The sequence below is a fragment of the Tachyglossus aculeatus genome, chromosome 21 (assembly GCF_015852505.1).
Source record: "Tachyglossus aculeatus isolate mTacAcu1 chromosome 21, mTacAcu1.pri, whole genome shotgun sequence".
NCBI classification, from domain to species: Eukaryota; Metazoa; Chordata; class Mammalia; order Monotremata; family Tachyglossidae; genus Tachyglossus; species Tachyglossus aculeatus.
In genome coordinates this window covers 2367321-2388286 of record NC_052086.1, presented here as the reverse complement: position 1 = coordinate 2388286, position 20966 = coordinate 2367321, and the positions used below count along the sequence as shown (strand labels likewise).

The 20966-nt window shown below is 50.7% G+C and overlaps 3 gene segments (V, D, J or C); all 3 read left to right on the top strand.

Moving 5' to 3' along the window:
• Positions 1–524, top strand: LOC119941834. The segment is given in 2 exon segments: positions 1–70; positions 223–524. Coding segments are annotated over 2 exon segments (372 nt in total).
• Positions 525–4158: 3634 nt separating this feature from the next.
• The window catches only part of LOC119941832, a 60424-nt gene continuing 43616 nt past the window's right edge, over positions 4159–20966 (top strand). The window contains 1 exon segment of the V gene segment in view: positions 4159–4244. Coding sequence covers positions 4187–4244 — 58 coding nt within the window.
• On the top strand, positions 14132–14690 carry LOC119942218. The segment is given in 2 exon segments: positions 14132–14212; positions 14374–14690. Coding segments are annotated over 2 exon segments (369 nt in total).

The following is a 20966-nucleotide window of genomic DNA, read 5'->3' as shown; positions in this document are numbered from 1 at the left end:
ATGTCCACCATGGCCCACACTCCTCTCCTCCTCTTCCACCTCCTCTTCGCACTCCTCGCTCTCTGCACAGGTGTGGTGCGGGGGCAGCTAACACCCTCCCAAAAGAGCACCAGACAGGGAGACTTTGTCTCCCTGGGGACCCAGGAGGTGACAGGGAGGGTGAGGATCCCCAGAACAGGATCTGGTCCCCTCTTTACTGACCTCTTCTCTCCTTTCCTCTAGGTGCCCTGAGTTCGTATGTGGTGACTCAACCACCCTCCGCGTCCGTGGCTCTGGGACAAACGGCCACACTCACCTGCTCTGCTGACAGCATTGGTAGAAAAAGTGTGCTTTGGTTCCAGCAGAAACCCGGGCAGGCCCCTGTGCAGGTGATATACGGTAATAGCAACCGACCCTCCGGGATCCCCGACCGGTTCTCCGGCTCCAACTCTGGGAAGACGGCCACAGTGGCCATCGCCAGGGCTCAGGCCGAGAGTGAGGCCGATTATTACTGTCATATGTGGGACAGCAGCAGCGTTGCTTAGCACAGTGACCCAGTGGGACGGGGAAGTGAGACAAAACCCCCCGTCCACATGGGCCCGTCCCCTGGCTCTGAACCTCCCAGCCCGTTGGAGACCCTGTCACAGAAGAGGGAGGGGGAGCACTGTCAGCTCCCCCAGCTTCCTCTGTATTCCGGTTCTCCTGGACACCCCCATCATTCCCAGGACCCACACTTTCTCTCTCAGTCCCCTTGGACCCCACTTCCTATCTCCCGCTGTCTTGGTCCCTGCAGCTTCAGGAGGATCCACAGAGGCTCTAAGCTTTGAAGTTTGTTGACCACCTCCAGGCGCCTCTAATCAGTTAATCAGTTTTATTTCTTGAGCGCTTACTGTATGCAGAACACTGCCCTCCACACTTGGGAGAGTCCAATACAACAGAGTTCATTCATTCAATTCAATCGTATATATTGAGCTCAGCACTGTACTAAGTGCTTGGAAAGTACAATTTGGCAACAGATAGAGACAATCCCTACCCAACAACGGGCTCACAGTCTAGAAGGGGGAGACAGACAACAAAACAAAACAAGTAGACAGGCATCAATAGAGTTGGTAGACATGCTCCCTGCCCACAAGAAGCTGACCCTGTAAAGGGGGAAACTGGCATTTATATAAATAAATAAATTACAGACCTGTATAATCCCTGTTCCATGTGGGGCTGACAGTCTCAATCCCCATTTTACAGATGAAGTAACTGAGGCATAGAGAAGTGGTTTGGCCACACAGCAGACAAGTGGCGGAGCTGGGATTAGAACCCATGACCTTCTAACTCTCAGGCCCATGCTCAATCCACTACACCATGCTGCTCCAGAGCACTATACTAGGCACTTACTTTAGGCAGGATACTGTACTGCGCTCCCAGCACGTCAGGGACAGAGCTGCCTCCAGAAGCCAGGCCCTCAGAACCCTGTTATCTCTGCCAGCCCATTCCCGGAGAGAAAGTGTTAGTAGGGACAAAACCATGGATCTTGGCTGCACTTAGGGTAGTCTCTACTAAGCCCGGATCCTCCTTGACCTCTTGGCTGCCTTTGGCACTGTGGTTTAGCTCACTGACTGGCTCCTTGGTTGTAAGATGCTCTCCATCCTCTCGCTCCCCTGGACCAACCCTGAGTTCTTTCCCACAACACCTCAGCCACCATGCTTTACTCACCTCATGCCCATCTACTCCCTGGGCCTGCATCTCATCCCCTTTTCCCCTGAGCTCTGGCTCTCACCCTTCTTTATATCTGAAACTCCCTCCCCTTTCACAGCTGGAAGACCAGGGTCCTCCCCATCTTCAAAGGCTGTCTGAAATCCCATCTCCTCTGGGAGGTTTTGGCTGATTATTCTCTCTTTTCCCCACCTTATATCCCTATCCCTGCCACTGCAGCACTTCCACATCACCCCCTAAAAGCACCTCTAGGCATACATTGAGGGTCTCTTGCTTCCTCCTATTATCATTATTATTATTATCAAGTGCCATTGAGTCATTTCCGATTCCTACCGACTCTCTGGGTATATTTTCTCCAGAATGTCCTGTGTTCTGCAATAATCTGTAACCTTTCTAATGGTTCTTTTGTTGTTGTTGTTGTGGTCTCTTTCCATCCAGCTGCTGGTCTGCCTCTTCCACATTTTCCATGGACTTTTCCTAGCATTAGTGTCTTCTCCAGAGAATTAGTCCTCCTGATGATGTGTCCAAAATATGCTAATTTGCTTCCCCCTCCGCAGTGGAGAAAGCTTGGGAGTCAGATAATAATAATAATAATAATAATAATAATAATAATGGTATTTGTTAAGCGCTTACTATGTGCAAGGCACTGTTCTAAGTGCTGGGGAGGCTACAAGGTGATCAGGTTGTCCCACCGGGGGCTCACAGTTTTAATCCCCATTTTACAGATGAGGGAACTGAGGCCCAGAGAAGTTAAGTGACTTGCCCAAAGTCACACAGCTGACAGTTGGCAGAGCCGGGATTTGAACCCATGACCTCTGACTCCAAAGCCCGTGTTCTTTCCACTGAGCCACACAGCTTCTCATAGCCACGCTGCTTCTCATGTCGTGGGTTCTAATCCTGACAGCCACTTGTCAGCTGGGTGACATTGGGCAAGTCACTTAACTTCTCTGTGCCTCAGTGACCTCGTCTGTAAAATGGGGGTGAAGACTGTGAGCCCCTCGTGGGGCAACCTGATTACTCTGTATCTATCCCCAGTGCTTAGAAGAGCGCTTGGCACATAGTAACCAATTAACAAATGTCATTATTATGATTATGATTTATTATACTGTCTCCTCTGTTAGATTCTAAGCTCCTAGGGTTGACAGGGATCATGTTTACTAAATCTACTGTACTTTACTGAGAGTTTAGAACAGTGTTGTGCACACAGGAGGTGTTCAGTAAATGCTCCTGATGGGCGGCGAGGCCGTGTGAGGCCCGAGGGGGTGTGACGGAGGCCGGGGCCAGCAGGGGGCGCCGCCGGGCCGTGGTCCCCCCCCCCGCGCCCCCTGGCGGTGGGCGAGGGTCCCGCCCGGGGCTGAGGGAATAATAATAAAGATAATAATAATAATAATAATAATAATAATAGTATTTGTTAAGCGCTTACTACCTGCCAAGCACTGTTCTAAGCGCTAGGGGGTATAGTGTGGCTCAGTGGAAAGAGCCCGGGCTTTGGAGTCAGAGGTCGTGGGTTCAAATCCCGCCCGGCCAATTGTCAGCTGAGTGACTTTGGGCAAGTCACTTCACTTCTCTGAGCCCACCGTGGGACAACCTGCTCTCCTTGCAACCTCCCCAGCGCTTAGAACAGTGCTTTGCACGTAGTAAGCGCTTAATAAATGCCATCATTACTAGTATTATTATCTGGGACTCAGTTATGTTTGTACATATTTATTACTCTATTTATTTATTTATTTATTTATTTATTTTACTTGTACCTATCTATTCTATTTATTTTATTTTGTTAGTATGTTTGGTTTTGTTCTCTGTCTCCCCCCTCTAGACTGTGAGCCCACTTTTGGGTAGGGACTGTCTCTATATGTTGCCAGCTTGTACTTCCCAAGTGCTTAGTACAGTGCTCTGCACACACTAAGCGCTCAGTAAATATGATTGATTGATTGATTGATTGATTACCTCATCTGGAAAATAGGGATGAAGACTGTGAGCCCCCCGTGGGACAACCCGATCACCTTGTAACCTCCCCAGCGCTTAGCACAGTGCCTTGCACATAATAAGTGCTTAATAAATGCCATCATTAATATTATTACAAGGTAATCAGGTTGCGCCACGTGGGGCTAACAGTCGTCACCCCCATTTTACAGATGAGGTCACTGAGGCACAGACAAGTTAAGTGACTTGCCCGAGGTCACCTAGCAGACATGTGGCAGGGTCGGGATCGGAACCCGCGACCTCTGACTCCCAAGCCCGGGCTCTTTGCACTGAGCCCCGCTGCTCGGAAGGGAAGGGCAGGGCTGGGCACGTGGAGACACAGAGACAGAGAGACCCCCCCCGCAGCCCCCCAGGGGTGTGGGGCTCCGCCCCCCGGGGCAGCAGCAGCCAATGAGCGGGGACAGATTTGCACTGGGGGCCCCGGTGGGGGGCAGGAGGAGGGGATAAGAGAGCAGCGGGAGAGGCCGGGCCCACAGCTGGGGCCTCGGGGAGCACAGCGCTTCGCACACTGTCCGCCATGGCCCAAGCTCCTCTCCTCCTCCTCGTGGGCCTCATGCTCCTCGCGCTCTGCACAGGTGTGACCTGGGGCGGCTCATACCCTCCTAAGGGCCCCGGGCACGGACACTTCCTCTGCCCCGGACAGACCCAGGGTGGATAGTGGGGAGGGGGGAAGGATGCCCAGGGAGGGGTCCGGTGCAGTCCTCCCTGACCTCTTCTCTCCTCTCCTCCAGGTTTCGTGAGTTCTGCACCCACTCAGCCGCCCTCGGCGTCCGTGGCCCTGGGACAAACAGCCACGCTCACCTGCTCCGGTGTTAGCACTAGCTATGGTACAAACTGGTACCAGCAGAAACCCGGCCGGGCCCCTGTGCAGGTGATATACAATAGTAACAACCGACCCTCCGGGATCCCCGACCGGTTCTCTGGGTCTAAATCCGGAAGCACGGCCACACTGACCATCGCCAGGGCCCAGGCCGAGGACGAGGCTGATTATTATTGTCAGGGCTGGGACAGCAGTAGCAGTGCTCAGCACAGTGACAAAGGGTGATGGGGAAGTGAGACAAAAACCTCTGTCCCCACGGGCCCGCCCACTTCTTCTGCCCTTCCCTCCCAGATGATGCACTGTACCAGGAGAGGGAGGGGAATGCTGCACTCCAGTTCCCCCAGTTTCCCTTGTGCCCCTCATCTTCCTGCACCCCCTTGTCACCCTTGGAACGGTCTTGGCCTCAGTCTTGCTGGGCCTCACCTTCTGCCTCCAGTCATCCTGCTCCCCGGACCCCCGGGGGATCCGCAGCCGCTCACGGCTCTGGGGCCTCCATTCCCTTCCAGGCCCATCTGCGGAAGCAGATGCCACCATCGTCATCATTGCCACCACCATCGTGGCTCAGTGGAAAGAGCACGGGCTTTGGAGTCAGAGGTCATGGGTTCAAATCCTGGATCCTCCAATTGTCAGTTGTGTGGCTTTGGGCAAGTAACTTCACTTCTCTGGGCCTCAGTTCCCTCATCTGTAAAATGGGGATGAAGACTGTGAGCCCCCCGTGGGATAACCTGATCACCTTGTAAACTCCCCAGCACTTAGAACGGCTTAATAAATGCCGTCATCATTATTATTATTATTATTTACCCCATCTCCACCACCAGCCTCCTTGACATATTGTGTGCAAGGCACTGAACTGGATATTTCAGGATCACACACTACTAAAAAAAATATATAGTCCAATCAGTCAGTCAATCGATAGTATTTATTGAGCGCTTCCTCTATGCAGGACATGGTATTCAGCACTTGAGAGAGTACAGTTCACCCCACTCTTAGACCCTCAGCTCTTCTGTACGCATCTTAAAATTATATATGAGAAATTACAGAATGATTTATGTTAATGCCTGTCTCGACACGCTGCTTCTCCTGCCTGTCTGGAGTCAATTTTCACTGCAGCTGCGGTTCTGGACAGTGGATGGGATTTCCCAAGGGCTGGAAGGAGGCAGCAGAGCTTCACGGAGCTGCCCCACTGTAGCTCGGCCTCATCGTCACCGTAATAATAATCATAATAATTATGGTACTCGTTAAGCACTTACTATGTTCTAAGAACTGAGGTAGATACAAGGCAGTCAGGTTGGACAGTCCCTGTCCCACAAAGGGCTCACACTTTTAATCCCCATTTTACAGATGAGGTCACTGAGGCCCAGAGAAGTGAAGTGACTTGTCCAAGGTCACACAGCAACCGTGTGGCAGATCTGGGATCAGAACTCATGACCTTCTGACTCTCAGGCCCTCTATCCACTAGGCCAAGCTGCTTCTCCAACATGTACTTCCCAAGCGCTTAGTACAGTGCTTTGCACACAGTAAATATGATTGAGTGAATGAAGGAATGAATGGTCTTTGTTTATCCCTTGCTATGTGCAAAGCACTGCACCTAGCACTTGGGAAAGTAAAATACAACAGAGGTGGAAGACACGTTCCCTGCCCACAACAGACTTACAGTCCAGAGATTGTACAGTGTAGGCATGCAGGAAGGGGCAGTCTTGTTGGCCTCAGAATAGCTGAAGCTGCTTCTGGTAGCCTCAATCAGTCATTCGATCAATCAGTTGTATTTATTGAGCCTTTAATAATAATGATAATAATAATAATGATGATGATGGCATTTATTAAGCGCTTACTATGTGCAAAGCACTGTTCTAAGCACTGGGGAAGTTACAAGGTGATCAGGTCCCACGGAGGGCTCACAGTCTTAATCCCCATTTTTACAGATGAGGTAACTGTGGCACAGAGAAGTTAAGTGACTTACCCAAAGTCACACAGCTGACAGTTGGCGGAGCTGGGATTTGAACCCATGACATCTGACTCCGAAGCCCATGCTCTTTCCACTGAGCTGGTCATACCACTGTACTAAGTGCTGGGGAGAGTACGATATACCAGAGTTGGTAGATACGTTCCCTGCCCATAACAAGCTTAGAGTCTAGAAGGGGAGACAGATATTAATTAAAAAAAAGTTATAGATGTGTATAGGATGAATCAGGGTGCAAATTCAAGTGCAAGGGTGACAAAAAAGGGAGTGGGTGAAGAGGAAATGAGGGCTTAGTCTGGGACGGCCTCTTGGAGATGTGCTTTTAATAAGACAGAGAGGTGGAAAGAGTGATTGTCTGTCTGAAATGAAGAGAGAGGGATTTCTAGGACAAAGGCAGGATGTGGGAGGGTGGTCAGAAGTGTGATAGAATAGGTCAAGGCACAGCAAGTTGGTTGGCATTAGAAGAGTGAAGTGTGCGGTCTGTTTGGTAGTAGGAAATTAGGGAGGTAAAGAAGGCGGGACAAAGGTAATTGCATGCTTTCAAGCCAACGGTGAGGAGTTTCTCTTTCATGTGGAGAAGGACTGGCAGACTACAGAGGTTCTTGAGGAGTGGGGAAACAGACCGAATGATTCTGTAGAAAAATGATTTGGGCAGCAGAGTGAGGTATGAATTGGAGTTGGGAGAGATGAGAGAAAGGGAGGTCACCAAGGAGGCTGAAACAGTAATTAAAGTGGGATGGGATAAGTGGTTGGATTCACGTAGTCGAAGTGTGAATGGAGAACTAAAGAAGAACTGCACCCAATCATCTGTTTGGGGCTCAGACTAGGGGACATTGGAGCCTTTGGCCGCAATCTCCTTCCCCTCACACAGATACCGACAGCCCCTGAGGCCTCTCACCATCCCCACAAACCAGTGTGAGTGACTGTGGTCCTGGCCTCTGTCAAAGAAAAACTTCACGGACTCTGCGTTGTGTTTGAGCGAATATGATAGAGACAAATTTATTTACTACTAGCACTTCTACTAGCGCTAGTAGGGAGAGGCTGTTGAGTAGCAGAAATTCCCCTGCTAGTCAGGGCCAGCTCAGTTCTGAGTAAACCCGAGCTTCTTTTACATAGTACAGCATCTAATTCAATTAAAATACAGTACAAGAGAAATACATCAGGATGGGCAGTAAATACCCCTTGGTACAGGGCTATCTACCTTGTTCTCTGGGTGATTAATTCCCACCTAACCCCAGTAAAGGAATTGCTTCATCTTGTTTTCAGGTGCTCCATTCAGAAGACCTAGGGAGCAAAATGAAGATGTGTAGTGAACTTGATTGCGTTGGTAACCAGCAGACACCATTTGGAGAGAAAGGGAAAAATGTAGGACCTTAAGCATTACGCTTCCACATCTCCCTTGAGGAGGATCGGGACACAAGAAGAAGCCTGTGTGTGGATGAGTGGATGAGGTACTGTAATGGACGCCAGCTCCCAGCCCCAACTGCAACCTCACTGCCATGTCCAGGGCTCTGAAGCTGGGTCCCCAGGAGACAGACAAACTCATGGCTGCCACCATCTTGGATTCTGCTTTGCCTGGACTAAAATCCAGTGGAAGCATCTGACACTCACAGATCCGCCCCGGCTGGTGGATGGACAAGTGGGATGCTGCCCTTTACCACCTGAGGTCAAGACAGTTGTCCCCACTGCTCAAGGTTGGGAAACGCCCAGAGGGATACTGGGTCCTGGGACGTGGAGCATCAATTCCTTTGGTGAGTCTCTGTGCCCTCTGGCCATCTGGCTAATGAGCAAAAGGGGAGGGGGCTCTGGAGAGCAGGGATGAAGGAAGTGATGGTCTCAAGCATGCCTGGAGGCTCCCAATCTTGGATATCCCAACAATGACTCAGTCCCCCTCCCTTATATGCCTCCTCCTATACCTTCTGAATAGAAGACTTTGCAGCCTTCTGTCCTGTTCTCGCCCTCCTCTGTCTGCCCCACCTTCTGAAACACAGCCCAGACCCCATGCCCACTTTTGGGCATTTGACTATTTGCCCCACCTCAAACCTGTAGCACTTATGTACATGTCTTTTAATTTTGCATTATAAGTTACTTATTTTTTTATTAATGTCAGTCTCCCCTTTGGGACTGTAAGGTCATTATCGGCAGGGAACAAGTCTTCTAATTCTTCTCTATTGTAGTCCCCCAAATAGTAGAGTGCTCTACTTATAGTAAGCATACACTAAATACCATTGAATGATTGACTGATTGACATCTTAGATGATCTTAGTATCCCTTCCCAAGCTGATGTCCCACGATTCCCCAGGATTCCCATGAGGATTCCACTGACCCGATTGGACCTGGAAGTGTTGAGTCTGGGAAAATGAGGATCTGATTGAGAATGACAAAGAGAAAGATGTTTGGGAGTGAGGGAAGGCAGAGAAGAATGGAAACTGTTCTCTGCAGTTCGGAGCAAGATGACTCTGCTTCAGCTCCAGGCAGTGGAAGACTGTCATATGCTCAAAAGCTGATTCCTGGTTTGTCAGGAAAAGAAGTTAATATTGTGAATTCAGGGAAGTGTAACCATGTGGAGAGAGAGAAAGTGAGAGAGACAGACAGACAGACAGACAGACAGACAGACACAGAAGCCCTTCCTCTGTGATCTGGTCCCCCCAGAGCCAGGTAGGGTGACTTCCCCAGGAGCAGCAGCCAATGAGCGAGGGACCAGATTTGCATTTAGGAGTTTGGGGAGGCGTGGGGAGGGGATAAGAGAGAGTTGGGGGAGCCCAGGCCCAGAGTTGGGGCCTCGGGGAGCAGAGCTCTTGTGTCCGTCTCCACCATGGCACACACTCCTCTCCTCCTCCTCCACCTCTTCCTCGCACTCTGCACAGGTGCAGCTGGGGGCAGCTAATGTCCCTGTTAAGGGCCCTGGGCGGGGAAACTATCTCATCCTGGGGAGGACCCCGGGGAGGATGTTGAGGTTGAAGGGTTAAGGATGCCCAGGGAGGGGTCCAGTGCAGTCCTTCCTAACCTCTTCTCTCCTCTCCTCCAGATTTTGTGAGTTCTGTGCCCACTCAGCCGGCATCGGCATCGGTGGCTCTAGGACAAACAGCCACCATCACCTGCTCCGGTGTTACCAGTGGCTACGGTGCAAACTGGTACCAGCAGAAACCTGGCCGAGCCCCTGTACTGGTAATATACAGTACCTCCAGTGGTAGCAACCGACCCTCCGGGATCCCCGACCGGTTCTCCGGCTCCAGCTCTGGGAGCACGGCCACACTGACCATCGCCAGGGCCGAGGCCGAGGACGAGGCCGATTATTACTGTCAGGATGCTTACTATAGTAATCCTCACAGTGATACAGGGTGATGGGGAAGTGAGACAAAAACCCCCGTCTCCTTGGACCCGTCGTCCCCCTGCTCTGCCCCTCCCTGCCAGGTGGTGCCCCATGCCGGGGGGCAGGAGGAATGCTGTGTTCCAGCTCCCCCAGTGACCCATGGTCTCCGGACCTTCCTGCCCACCCTCGTCTCCCCCAGAATGGTCACTATGTCAGTCCCTCTGGTCCTCACCTCCTGCCTCCGGCCGTCCTGCTCCCTACAGCCCCATGGGATCCACAGCCACTCACGGCTCTGGGACCTCCACCCCCATCCAGGCCCCTCTGTGGAAGTAGATGCCACTATCTCTATCATCACCATGGCCACCGCTATCGTAATCACCGCCCCCATCAACATTTACCCCATCTCCACCATCGGCCTCCTTGACATATTGTGTGTGAGGCACCAAACTGGGCACTTCAGGATCACACACCACTAAAAAAGATTTGTTGAGAGCTTACTGTGTGCAAGACACTGACACATGAGAGAGTACAATTCACCCTAATCTCAAGCCCTCAGCATTTCTGTACGTATCTTAAAATTATATATGAGAAGTTCCAAAATGATTTATGTTAATGTCTGTCTCACCACGCTGCTTCTCCTGCCTGTCTGGAGTCTATGTGCCCTGCAGCTGCGGTTCTGGACAGTGGGTGGGATTTCCCAGGGGCCGAGAGGAGGCAGCAGAGCTTCACGGAGCTACCCCACCATGGCTAGGCATCATCATCGCCATCATAATAATAATCATAATTATTGTGGTACCCATTAAACGCTTACTATGTGCCAAGTACTGTTCTAAGCGCTGAGGTAGATACAAGGTAGGTTGGACAGTCTCTGTCCCACATAGGGCTCAAACTCTTAATCCCCATTTTAAAGATGGGGTAACTGAGGCCCAGAGGAAAAGAAATGATATTTGTTAAGTGCTGACCATGTTCCAAGCATTGTCCCAGGGGCTGGGATAGATAGAAGGTAATCAGGTTGTCCCACGTGGGGCTCACAGGCTTCTCCATTTTACAGATGAGGTAACTGAGGCACAGAGATGTTAAGCGACTTGCCCAAAGTCACACAGCTGACAGGTGGCAGAGGCAGGATTAGAACCCACGACCTCTGACTCCCAATCCCGTGCTCTTTCCACTAAGCCACGCTGCTTCTCCAAGTGAAATGAAGTGACTTGTCCAGGGTCACACAGCAGACATGTGGTGGATCTGGGATTAGAACCCATGACCTTCTGACACCGAGGTTCGTGCTCCATCCAGTAGGCCAAGCTGCTTCTCCATCAATGGTCTTTGTTTACCACTTGCTATGTGCAGAGCACTTGGGAGAGTACAGTGCAACAGAGTTGGCAGATACGTCCTCTGTCCACAACAAGCGTACAGTCCAGAGACTGTACAGAGACTAGGCATGCAGGAAAGGGCAGTTATGTTGGCCTTAGGATACCCGAAGCTGCTTCTGGTAGCCTCAATCAATCAGTCGTTCGATCAATCAGTTGTATTTCTTGAGCCTTTACTGTGGGCATACGACTCTACTAAGTGCTGGGGAGATTACGATATACTAGAGTTGGTAGACGCATTCCCTGCCCATAACAAGCTTAGAGTCTAGAAGGGGAGACAGATATTAATTTTTAAAAAATGTTATAAATCCATTCATTCATTCAATCGTATTTATTGAGCGCTTACTGTGTGCAGAGCACTGTACTAAGTGCTTATAGATACGTACATAGGTGCTGTAGGACTGAGGGAAGGATGAATCAGGGTGCAAATCCAAGTGCAAGGGTGACACAAAAGGGAGTGGGAGAAGAGGAAATGAGGGCTTAGTCGAGGAAGGCCTCTCGGAGGAGATGTGCTTTTAATAAGACAGAGAGGTGGAAAGAGTGATTGTCTGTCTGAAATGAAGAGAGAGGGGTTTCCGGGACAGAGGTAGGATGTGGGAGGGAGGTCAGAAGTGTTATAGAATAGGTCAAGCACAGCAAGTTGGTTGGCTTTAGAAGAGGTAAGTGTGCGGTCTGTTTTGTAGTAGGAAATTAGGGAGGTAAAGAAGGCGGTAGCAAGGTGATTGCGTGCTTTCAAGCCAACGGTGAGGAGTTTCTCTTTCATTTGGAGAAGGGCTGGCAGACTATAGAGGTTCTTGAGGAGTGGGGAAGCATAGACCGAATGATTCTGTAGAAAAATGATTTGGGCCACAGAGTGAGGTATGAATTGGCGTTGGGAGAGATGAGAGAAAGGGAGGTCACCAAGGAGGCTGAAACAGTAATTAAGGTGGGATGGGATAAGTGGTTGGATTCACGTAGTCAAAGTGTGAATGGAGAACTAAAGAAGAACTGCACCCAATCATCTGTTTGGGGCTCAGACTAGGGGACATTGGAGCCTTTGGCCGCAGTCTCTTTCCCCTCACACAGATACCGATGCCGCATGAGGCCTCTCACCATCCCCACAAACCAGTGTGAGTAACCATGGTCCTGGCCTCTGTCAAAGAAAAACTTCACGGACTCTGCGTTGTGTTTGAGCGGATATGATAGAGCCAAGTTTATTTACTACTAGCACTTCTATTAGCACTAGTAGGGAGAGGCTGTTAAGTAGCAGAAATTCCCCTGCTAGTCAGGGCCAGCTCAGTTCTGAGTAAACCCGAGCTTCTTTTACATAGTACAGCATCTAATTCAATTAAAATACAGTACAAGAGAAATACATCAGGACGGGCAGTAAACACCCCTTGGTACGGGGCTATCTACCTTGTTCTCTGGGTGATTAATTCCCACCTAACCCCAGTAAAGGAATTGCTTCATCTTGTTTTCAGGTGCTCCATTCAGAAGACCTAGGGAGCAAAATGAAGTTGTGTAGTGAACTTGATTGCCTTGGTAACCAGCAGACACCATTCGGAGAGAAAGGGAAAAATGCAGGACCTTGAGCATTATGCTTCCACCCCTCCCTTGAGGGGGATTGGGATACAAGAAGAAGCCTGTGTGTGGATGAGTGGATGAGGCACTGAAATGGATGCCAGCTCCCATCCCCAACTGCAACCCCACTGCCATGTCCAGGGCCCTGAAGCTGGGTCCCCAGGAGACAGACAAACTCATGGCTGCCACCAGCTTGGATTCTACTTTGCCTGGACTGGAATCCAGTGGGAGCATCTGACACTCACAGATCTGCCCCGGCTGGTGGATAGACAAGTGGGACGCTGCCCTTTACCACCTGAGGTCAAGACGGTTGTCCCCACTGCTCAAGGTTGGGAAATGCCCGGAGGAATACTGGGTCCTGGGAGGTGGAGCATCAATTCCTTGGGTGAGTCTCTGTGCCCTTTGGCCATCTGGCTAATGAGCAAAAGGGGAGGGGGCTCTGGAGAGCAGGGATGAAGGAAGTGATGGTCTCAAGCATGCCTGGAGGCTCCCAATCTTGGAGATTCCAACAATGATGCAGTCCCCCTCCCTTACATGCCTCCTCCTATACCTTCTGAATAGAAGACATTGCAGCCTTCTGTCCTGTTTTCGCCCTCCTCTGTCTGCCCCACCTTCTGAAACACACCCCAGTCCCCATGCCCACCTTTGGGCATGTGACTATTTGCCCCACCTCAAACCTGTAGCACTTATGTACATGTCCTTTAATTTTACATTATAAGTTACTTATTTTTTGATTAATGTCAGTCTCCCCTTTGGGACTGTAAGGTCATTATCGGCAGGGAACAAGTCTTCTAATTCTTTTCTATTGTAGTTCCCCAAATAGTAGAGTGCTCTGCTTATAGTAAGCATTCACTAAATACCATTGAATGATTGACTGATTGACATCTTAGATGATCTTAGTATCCCTTCCCAAGCTGATGTCCCACAATTCCTCAGGATTCCCATGAGGAGTCCACGGACCCGATTGGATCTGGAAGTGTTGATGTCTGGGAAAATGAGGATCTGATTGAGAATGACAAAGAGAAAGATGTTTGGGAGTGAGGGAAGGCAGAGAAGAATGGAAACTCATCCCTGCAGTTCGGAGCAAGATGATTCTGCTTCAGCTCCAGGCAGTGGCAGACTGTCATATGCTCAAGAGCTGATTCCTGGTTTGTCAGGAAAAGAAGTTAATATTGTGAATTCAGGGAAGTGTAACCATGTGGAGAGAGAGAAAGTGAGAGAGAGAGAGAGACAGACAGACAGACAGACAGACAGACAGACAGACAGACAGACAGACACAGAAGCCCTTCCTCTGTGATCTGGTCCCCCCAGAGCCGGGTAGGGTGACTTCCCCAGGAGCAGCAGCCAATGAGCGGGGGACCAGATTTGCATTTAGGAGTTTGGGGAGGCGTGGGGAGGGGATAAGAGAGAGTTGGGGGAGCCCAGGCCCAGAGTTGGGGCCTCAGGGAGCAGAGCTCTTGTGTCCGTCTCCACCATGGCACACACTCCTCTCCTCCTCCTCCACCTCTTCCTCGCACTCTGCACAGGTGCGGCCGGGGGTGTCTAATGTCCCTGTTAAGGGCCCTGGGCAGGGAAACTATCTCATTCTGGGGAGGATCCCGGGGAGGATGTTGAGGTTGAAGGGTTAAGGATGCCCAGGGAGGGGTCCAGTGCAGTCCTTCCTAACCTCTTCTCTCCTCTCCTCCAGATTTTGTGAGTTCTGTGCCCACTCAGCCGGCATCGGCGTCGGTGGCTCTAGGACAAACAGCCACCATCACCTGCTCCGGTGTTAGCAGTACCTATGGTGCAAACTGGTACCAGCAGAAACCTGGCCAAGTCCCTGGACTGGTAATATACGGTACCTCCAGTGGTAGCAACCGACCCTCCGGGATCCCCGACCGGTTCTCCGGCTCCAAATCCGGGAGTACGGCCACGCTGACCATCGCCAGGGCCCAGGCCGAGGACGAGGCCGATTATTACTGTCAGAATGTTGACAGTAGTAATTCTCACAGTGATACAGGGTGATGGGGAAGTGAGGCAAAAACCCCCGTCCCTGTGGGCCCATCCCCCTGCTCTGCCCCTCCCTGGCAGGGGGCCGTGCTGGGGGGCAGGAGGAATGCTGTGTTCCAGCTCCCCCAGCGACCCATGATCTCCGGACCTTCCTGCCCACCCTCGTCTCCCCCAGAATGGTCACTATCTCAGTCCCTCTGGTCCTCACCTCCTGCCTCCGGCTGTCCTGCTCCCTACAGCCCCGTGGGATCCGCAGCCACTCACGGCTCTGGGACCTCCACCCCCATCCAGGCCCCTCTGCGGAAGTAGATGCCACTATCTCTATCATCACCGTGGCCACCGCTATCGTAATCACCACCCCCATCAACATTTACCCCATCTCCACCATCAGCCTCCTTGACATATTGTGTGTGAGGCACCAAACTGGGCACTTCAGGATCACACACCACTAAAAAAGATTTGTTGAGAGCTTACTGTGTGCAAGACACTGACACATGAGAGAGTACAATTCACCCTACTCTCAAGCCCTCAGCACTTCTGTATGTATCTTAAAATTATATATGAGAAGTTCCAAAATGATTTATGTTAATGTCCGTCTCACCACGCTGCTTCTCCTGCCTGTCAGGAGTCAATGTGCCCTGCAGCTGCGGTTCTGTACAGTGGGTGGGATTTCCCAGGGGCCGAGAGGAGGCAGCAGAGCTTCACGGAGCTACCCCACCGTGGCTAGGCATCATCATCGCCATCATAATAATAATAATAATTATTGTGGTACCCATTAAACACTTACTATGTGCCAAGTACTGTTCTAAGCACTGAGATAGATACAAGGTAGGTTGGACAGTCTCTGTCCCACATAGGGCTCAAACTCTTAATCCCCATTTTAAAGATGGGGTGACTGAGGCCCAGAGGAAAAGAAATGATATTTGTTAAGTGCTGACCATGTTCCAAGCATTGTCCCAGGGGCTGGGATAGATAGAAGGTAATCAGGTTGTCCCACGTGGGGCTCACAGGCTTCTCCATTTTACAGATGAGGTAACTGAGGCACAGAGAAGTTAAGTGACTTGCCCAAAGTCACGCAGCTGACAGGTGGCAGAGGCGGGATTAGAACCCACAACCTCTGACTCCCTGTCCCGTGCTCTTTCCACTAAGCCACGCTGCTTCTCCAAGTGAAATGAAGTGACTTGTCCAAGGTCACACAGCAGACATGTGGCGGATCTGGGATTAGAACCCATGAACGTTTGACACTCAGGCCCGTGCTCCATCCACTAGGCCAAGCTGCTTCTCCATCAATGGTCTTTGTTTACCACTTGCTATGTGCAGAGCACTTGGGAGAGTACAGTGCAACAGAGTTGGCAGATATGTCCTCTGTCCACAACAAGCGTACAGTCCAGAGACTGTATAGAGACTAGGCATGCAGGAAAGGGCAGTTATGTTGGCCATAGAATAGCCGAAGCTGCTTCTGGTAGCCTCAATCAATCAGTCGTTCGATCAATCAGTTGTATTTCTTGAGCCTTTACTGTGGGCATACGACTCTACTAAGTGCTGGGAAGATTACGATATACTAGAGTTGGTAGACATGTTCCCAGCCCACAACAAGCTTAGTGTCTAGAAGGGGAGACAGATATTAATTTTTAAAAAATGTTATAAATTCATTCATTCATTCAATCGTATTTATTGAGTGCTTACTGTGTGCAGAGCACTGTACTAAGTGCTTATAGATACGTACATAGGTGCTGTAGGACTGAGGGAAGGATGAATCAGGGTGCAAATCCAAGTGCAAGGGTGACACAAAAGGGAGTGGGAGAAGAGGAAATGAGGGCTTAGTCGAGGAAGGCCTCTCAGAGGAGATGTGCTTTTAATAAGACAGAGAGGTGGAAAGAGTGATTGTCTGTCTGAAATGAAGAGAGAGGGGTTTCCGAGACAGAGGTAGGATGTGGGAGGGAGGTCAGAAGTGTTATAGAATAGGTCAAGCACAGCAAGTTGGTTGGCATTAGAAGAGTGAAGTGTGCGGTCTGTTTTGTAGTAGGAAATTAGGGAGGTAAAGAAGGCGGTAGCAAGGTGATTGCGTGCTTTCAAGCCAACGGTGAGGAGTTTCTCTTTCATTTGGAGAAGGACTGGCAGACTATAGAGGTTCTTGAGGAGTGGGGAAACATAGATGGAATGGTTTTGTAGAAAAATGATTTGGGCAGCAGAGTGAGGTAGGGATTGGAGTTGGGAGAGATGAGAGAAAGGGAGGTCACCAAGGAGGCTGAAACAGTAATTAAGGTGGGATGGGATAAGTGGTTGGATTCACGTAGTCAAAGTGTGAATGGAGAACTAAAGAAGAACTGCACCCAATCATCTGTTTGGGGCTCAGACTAGGGGACATTGGAGCCTTTGGCCGCAATCTCTTTCCCCTCACACAGATACCGATGCCCCCTGAGGCCTCTCACCACCCCCACAAACCAGTGTGAGTAACCGTGGTCCTGGCCTCTGTCAAAGAAAAACTTCACGGACTGTGTGTCGTGTTTGAGCGGATATGATAGAGACAAGTTTATTTACTACTAGCACTTCTATTAGCACTAGTAGGGAGAGGCTGTTAAGTAGCAGAAATTCCCCTGCTAGTCAGGGCCATTCTCAGTTCTGAGTAAACCCGAGCTTCTTTTACATAGTACAGCCTCTAATTCAATTAAAATACAGTACAAGAGAAATACATCAGGATGGGCAGTAAACACCCCTTGGTACGGGGTTATCTACCTTGTTCTCTCAGTGATTAATTCCCACCTAACCCCAGTAAAGGAATTGCTTCATCTTGTTTTCAGGTGCTCCATTCAGAAGACCTAGGGAGCAAAATGAAGATGCGTAGTGAACTTGATTGCCTTGGTAACCAGCAGACACCATTCGGAGAGAAACGGAAAAATGCAGGACCTGGAGCATTATGCTTCCACACCTCCCTTGAGGGGAATCAGGACACAAGAAGAAGCCTGTGTGTGGATGAGTGGATGAGGCACTGTAATGGATGCCAGCTCCCAGCCCCAACTACAACCCCACTGCCATGTCCAGGGCCCTGAAGCTGGGTCCCCAGGAGACAGACAAGCTCATGGCTGCCACCATCTTGGATTCTACTTTGCCTGGACTAAAATCCAGTGGAAGCATCTGACACTCACAGATCTGCCCCGGCTGGTGGATGGACAAGTGGGATGCTGCCCTTTACCACCTGAGGTCAAGACAGTTGTCCCCACTGCTCAAGGTTGGGAAACGCCCGGAGGGATACTGGGTCCTGGGAGGTGGAGCATCAATTCCTTGGGTGAGTCTCTGTGCCCTCTGGCCATCTGGCTAATGAGCAAAAGGGGAGGGGGCTCTGGAGAGCAGGGATGAAGGAAGTGATGGTCTCAAGCATGCCTGGAGGCTCCCAGTCTTGGATATCCCAACAATGACTCAGTCCCCCTCCCTTATATGCCTTCTCCTATACCTTCTGAATAGAAGACATTGCAGCCTTCTGTCCTGTTTTCGCCCTCCTCTGTATGCTCCACCTTCTGAAACACACCCCAGTCCCCATGCCCACCTTTGGGCATTTGACTATTTGCCCCACCTCAAACCCATAGCACTTTTTTTTTTAACATTTATTAAGCGCTTACTATGTGCAAAGCACTGTTCTAAGAACTGGGGATGTTAAAAAGGTGATCAGGTTGTCCCACGGGGGGCTTACAGTCTTCATCCCCATTTTACAGATGAGGTAACTGAGGCCCAGAGAATTTAAGTGACTTGCCCAAAGTCACTTATGTACATCTTTTAATTTTACATTATAAGTTACTTATTTTTTGATTAATGTCAGTCTCCTCTTCGGGACCATAAGGTCGTTATCGGCAGGGAACAAGTCTTCTAATTCTTTTCTATTGTAGTCCCCCAGATACTTAGTAGAGTGCTCTGCTCATAGTAAACACTCACTAAACACCATTGAATGATCAACTGATTGACATCTTAGATGATCTTAGTATCCGTTCCCAAGCTGATGTCCCACGATTCCCCAGGATTCCCATGAGGATTCCACGGACCCAATTGGATCTGGAAGTGTTGATGTCTGGGAAAATGAGGATCTGATTGAGAATGACAAAGAGAAAGATATTTGGGAGTGAAGGAAGGCAGAGAAGAAAGGAAACTCTTCTCTGCAGTTCGGAGCAAGATGACTCTGCTTCAGCTCCAGGCAGTGGCAGACTGTCATATGCTCAAGAGCTGATTCCTGGTTTGTCAGGAAACGGAGTTAATATTGTGAATTCGGGGAAGTGTAACCATGTGGAGAGAGAGAAAGTGAGAGAGAGAGACAGACAGACAGACAGACAGACAGACAGACACAGAAGCCCTTCCTCTGTGATCTGGTCCCCCCAGAGCCGGGTAGGGTGACTTCCCCAGGAGCTGCAGCCAATGAGCTGGGGACTAGATTTGCATTTAGGAGCTTGGGGAGGTGTGGGGAGGGGATAAGAGAGAGTTTGGGGAGCCCAGGCCCAGAGTTGGGGCCTCGGGGAGCAGAGCTCTTGTGTCCGTCTCCACCATGGCACACACTCCTCTCCTCCTCCTCCACCTCTTCCTCGCACTCTGCACAGGTGCGGCCGGGGGCGTCTAATGTCCCTGTTAAGGGCCCTGGGCGGGGAAACTATCTCATCCTGGGGAGGATCCCGGGGAGGATGTTGAGGTTGAAGGGTTAAGGATGCCCAGGGAGGGGTCCAGTGCAGTCCTTCCTAACCTCTTCTCTCCTCTCCTCCAGATTTTGTGAGTTCTGTGCCCACTCAGCCGGCATCGGCGTCGGTGGCTCTAGGACAAACAGCCACCATCACCTGCTCCGGTGTTAGCAGTAGCTACGGTGCAAACTGGTACCAGCAGAAACCTGGCCGAGCCCCTGTACTGGTAATATATGGTACCTCCAGTGGTGGCAACCGACCCTCCGGCATCCCCGACCGGTTCTCTGGCTCCAAATCCGGGAGCACGGCCACGCTGACCATCGCCAGGGCCCAGGCCGAGGACGAGGCCGATTATTACTGTCAGGATGCTTACTATAGTAATCCTCACAGTGATACAGGGTGATGGGGAAGTGAGACAAAACCCCCCGTCTCCTTGGACCTGTCCCCCTGCTCTGCCCCTCCCTGCCAGGTGGTGCCCCGTGCCGGGGGGCAGGAGGAATGCTGTGTTCCAGCTCCCCCAGTGACCCATGGTCTCCGGACCTTCCTGCCCACCCTCGTCTTCCCCAGAATGATCACTATCTCAGTCCCTCTGGTCCTCACCTCCTGCCTCCGGCCGTCCTGCTCCCTACAGCCCCCTGGGATCCGCAGCCACTCACGGCTCTGGGACCTCCACCCCCATCCAGGCCCCTCTGCGGACGTAGATGCCACTATCTCTATCATCACCGTGGCCACCGCTATCGTAATCACCGCCCCCATCAACATTTACCCCATCTCCACCATCGGCCTCCTTGACATATTGTGTGTGAGGCACCAAACTGGGCACTTCAGGATCACACACCACTAAAAAAGATTTGTTGAGAGCTTACTGTGTGCAAGACACTGACACATGAGAGAGTACAATTCACCCTAATCTCAAGCCCTCAGCATTTCTGTACGTATCTTAAAATTATATATGAGAAGTTCCAAAATGATTTATGTTAATGTCTGTCTCACCACGCTGCTTCTCCTGCCTGTCTGGAGTCTATGTGCCCTGCAGCTGCGGTTCTGGACAGTGGGTGGGATTTCCCAGGGGCCGAGAGGAGGCAGCAGAGCTTCACGGAGCTACCCCACCGTGGCTAGGCATCATCATCGCCATCATAATAATAATCATAATTATTGTGGTACCCATTAAACGCTTACTATGTGCCAAGTACTGTTCTAAGCGCTGAGATAGATACAAGGTAGGTTGGACAGTCTCTGTCCCACATAGGGCTCAAACTCTTAATCCCCATTTTAAAGATGGGGTGACTGAGGCCCAGAGGAAAAGAAATGATATTTGTTAAGTGCTGACCATGTTCCAAGCATTGTCCCAGGGGCTGGGATAGATAGAAGGTAATCAGGTTGTCCCACGTGGGGCTCACAGGCTTCTCCATTTTACAGATGATGTAACTGAGGCACAGAGAAGTTAAGTGACTTGCCCAAAGTCATGCAGCTGACAGGTGGCAGAGGCGGGATTAGAACCCACGACCTCTGACTCCCAATCCCTTGCTCTTTCCACTAAGCCACGCTGCTTCTCCAAGTGAAATGAAGTGACTTGTCCAAGGTCGACATGTGGCATGTGGGGATCTGGGATTAGCAGACAGCAGACAGCAGACAT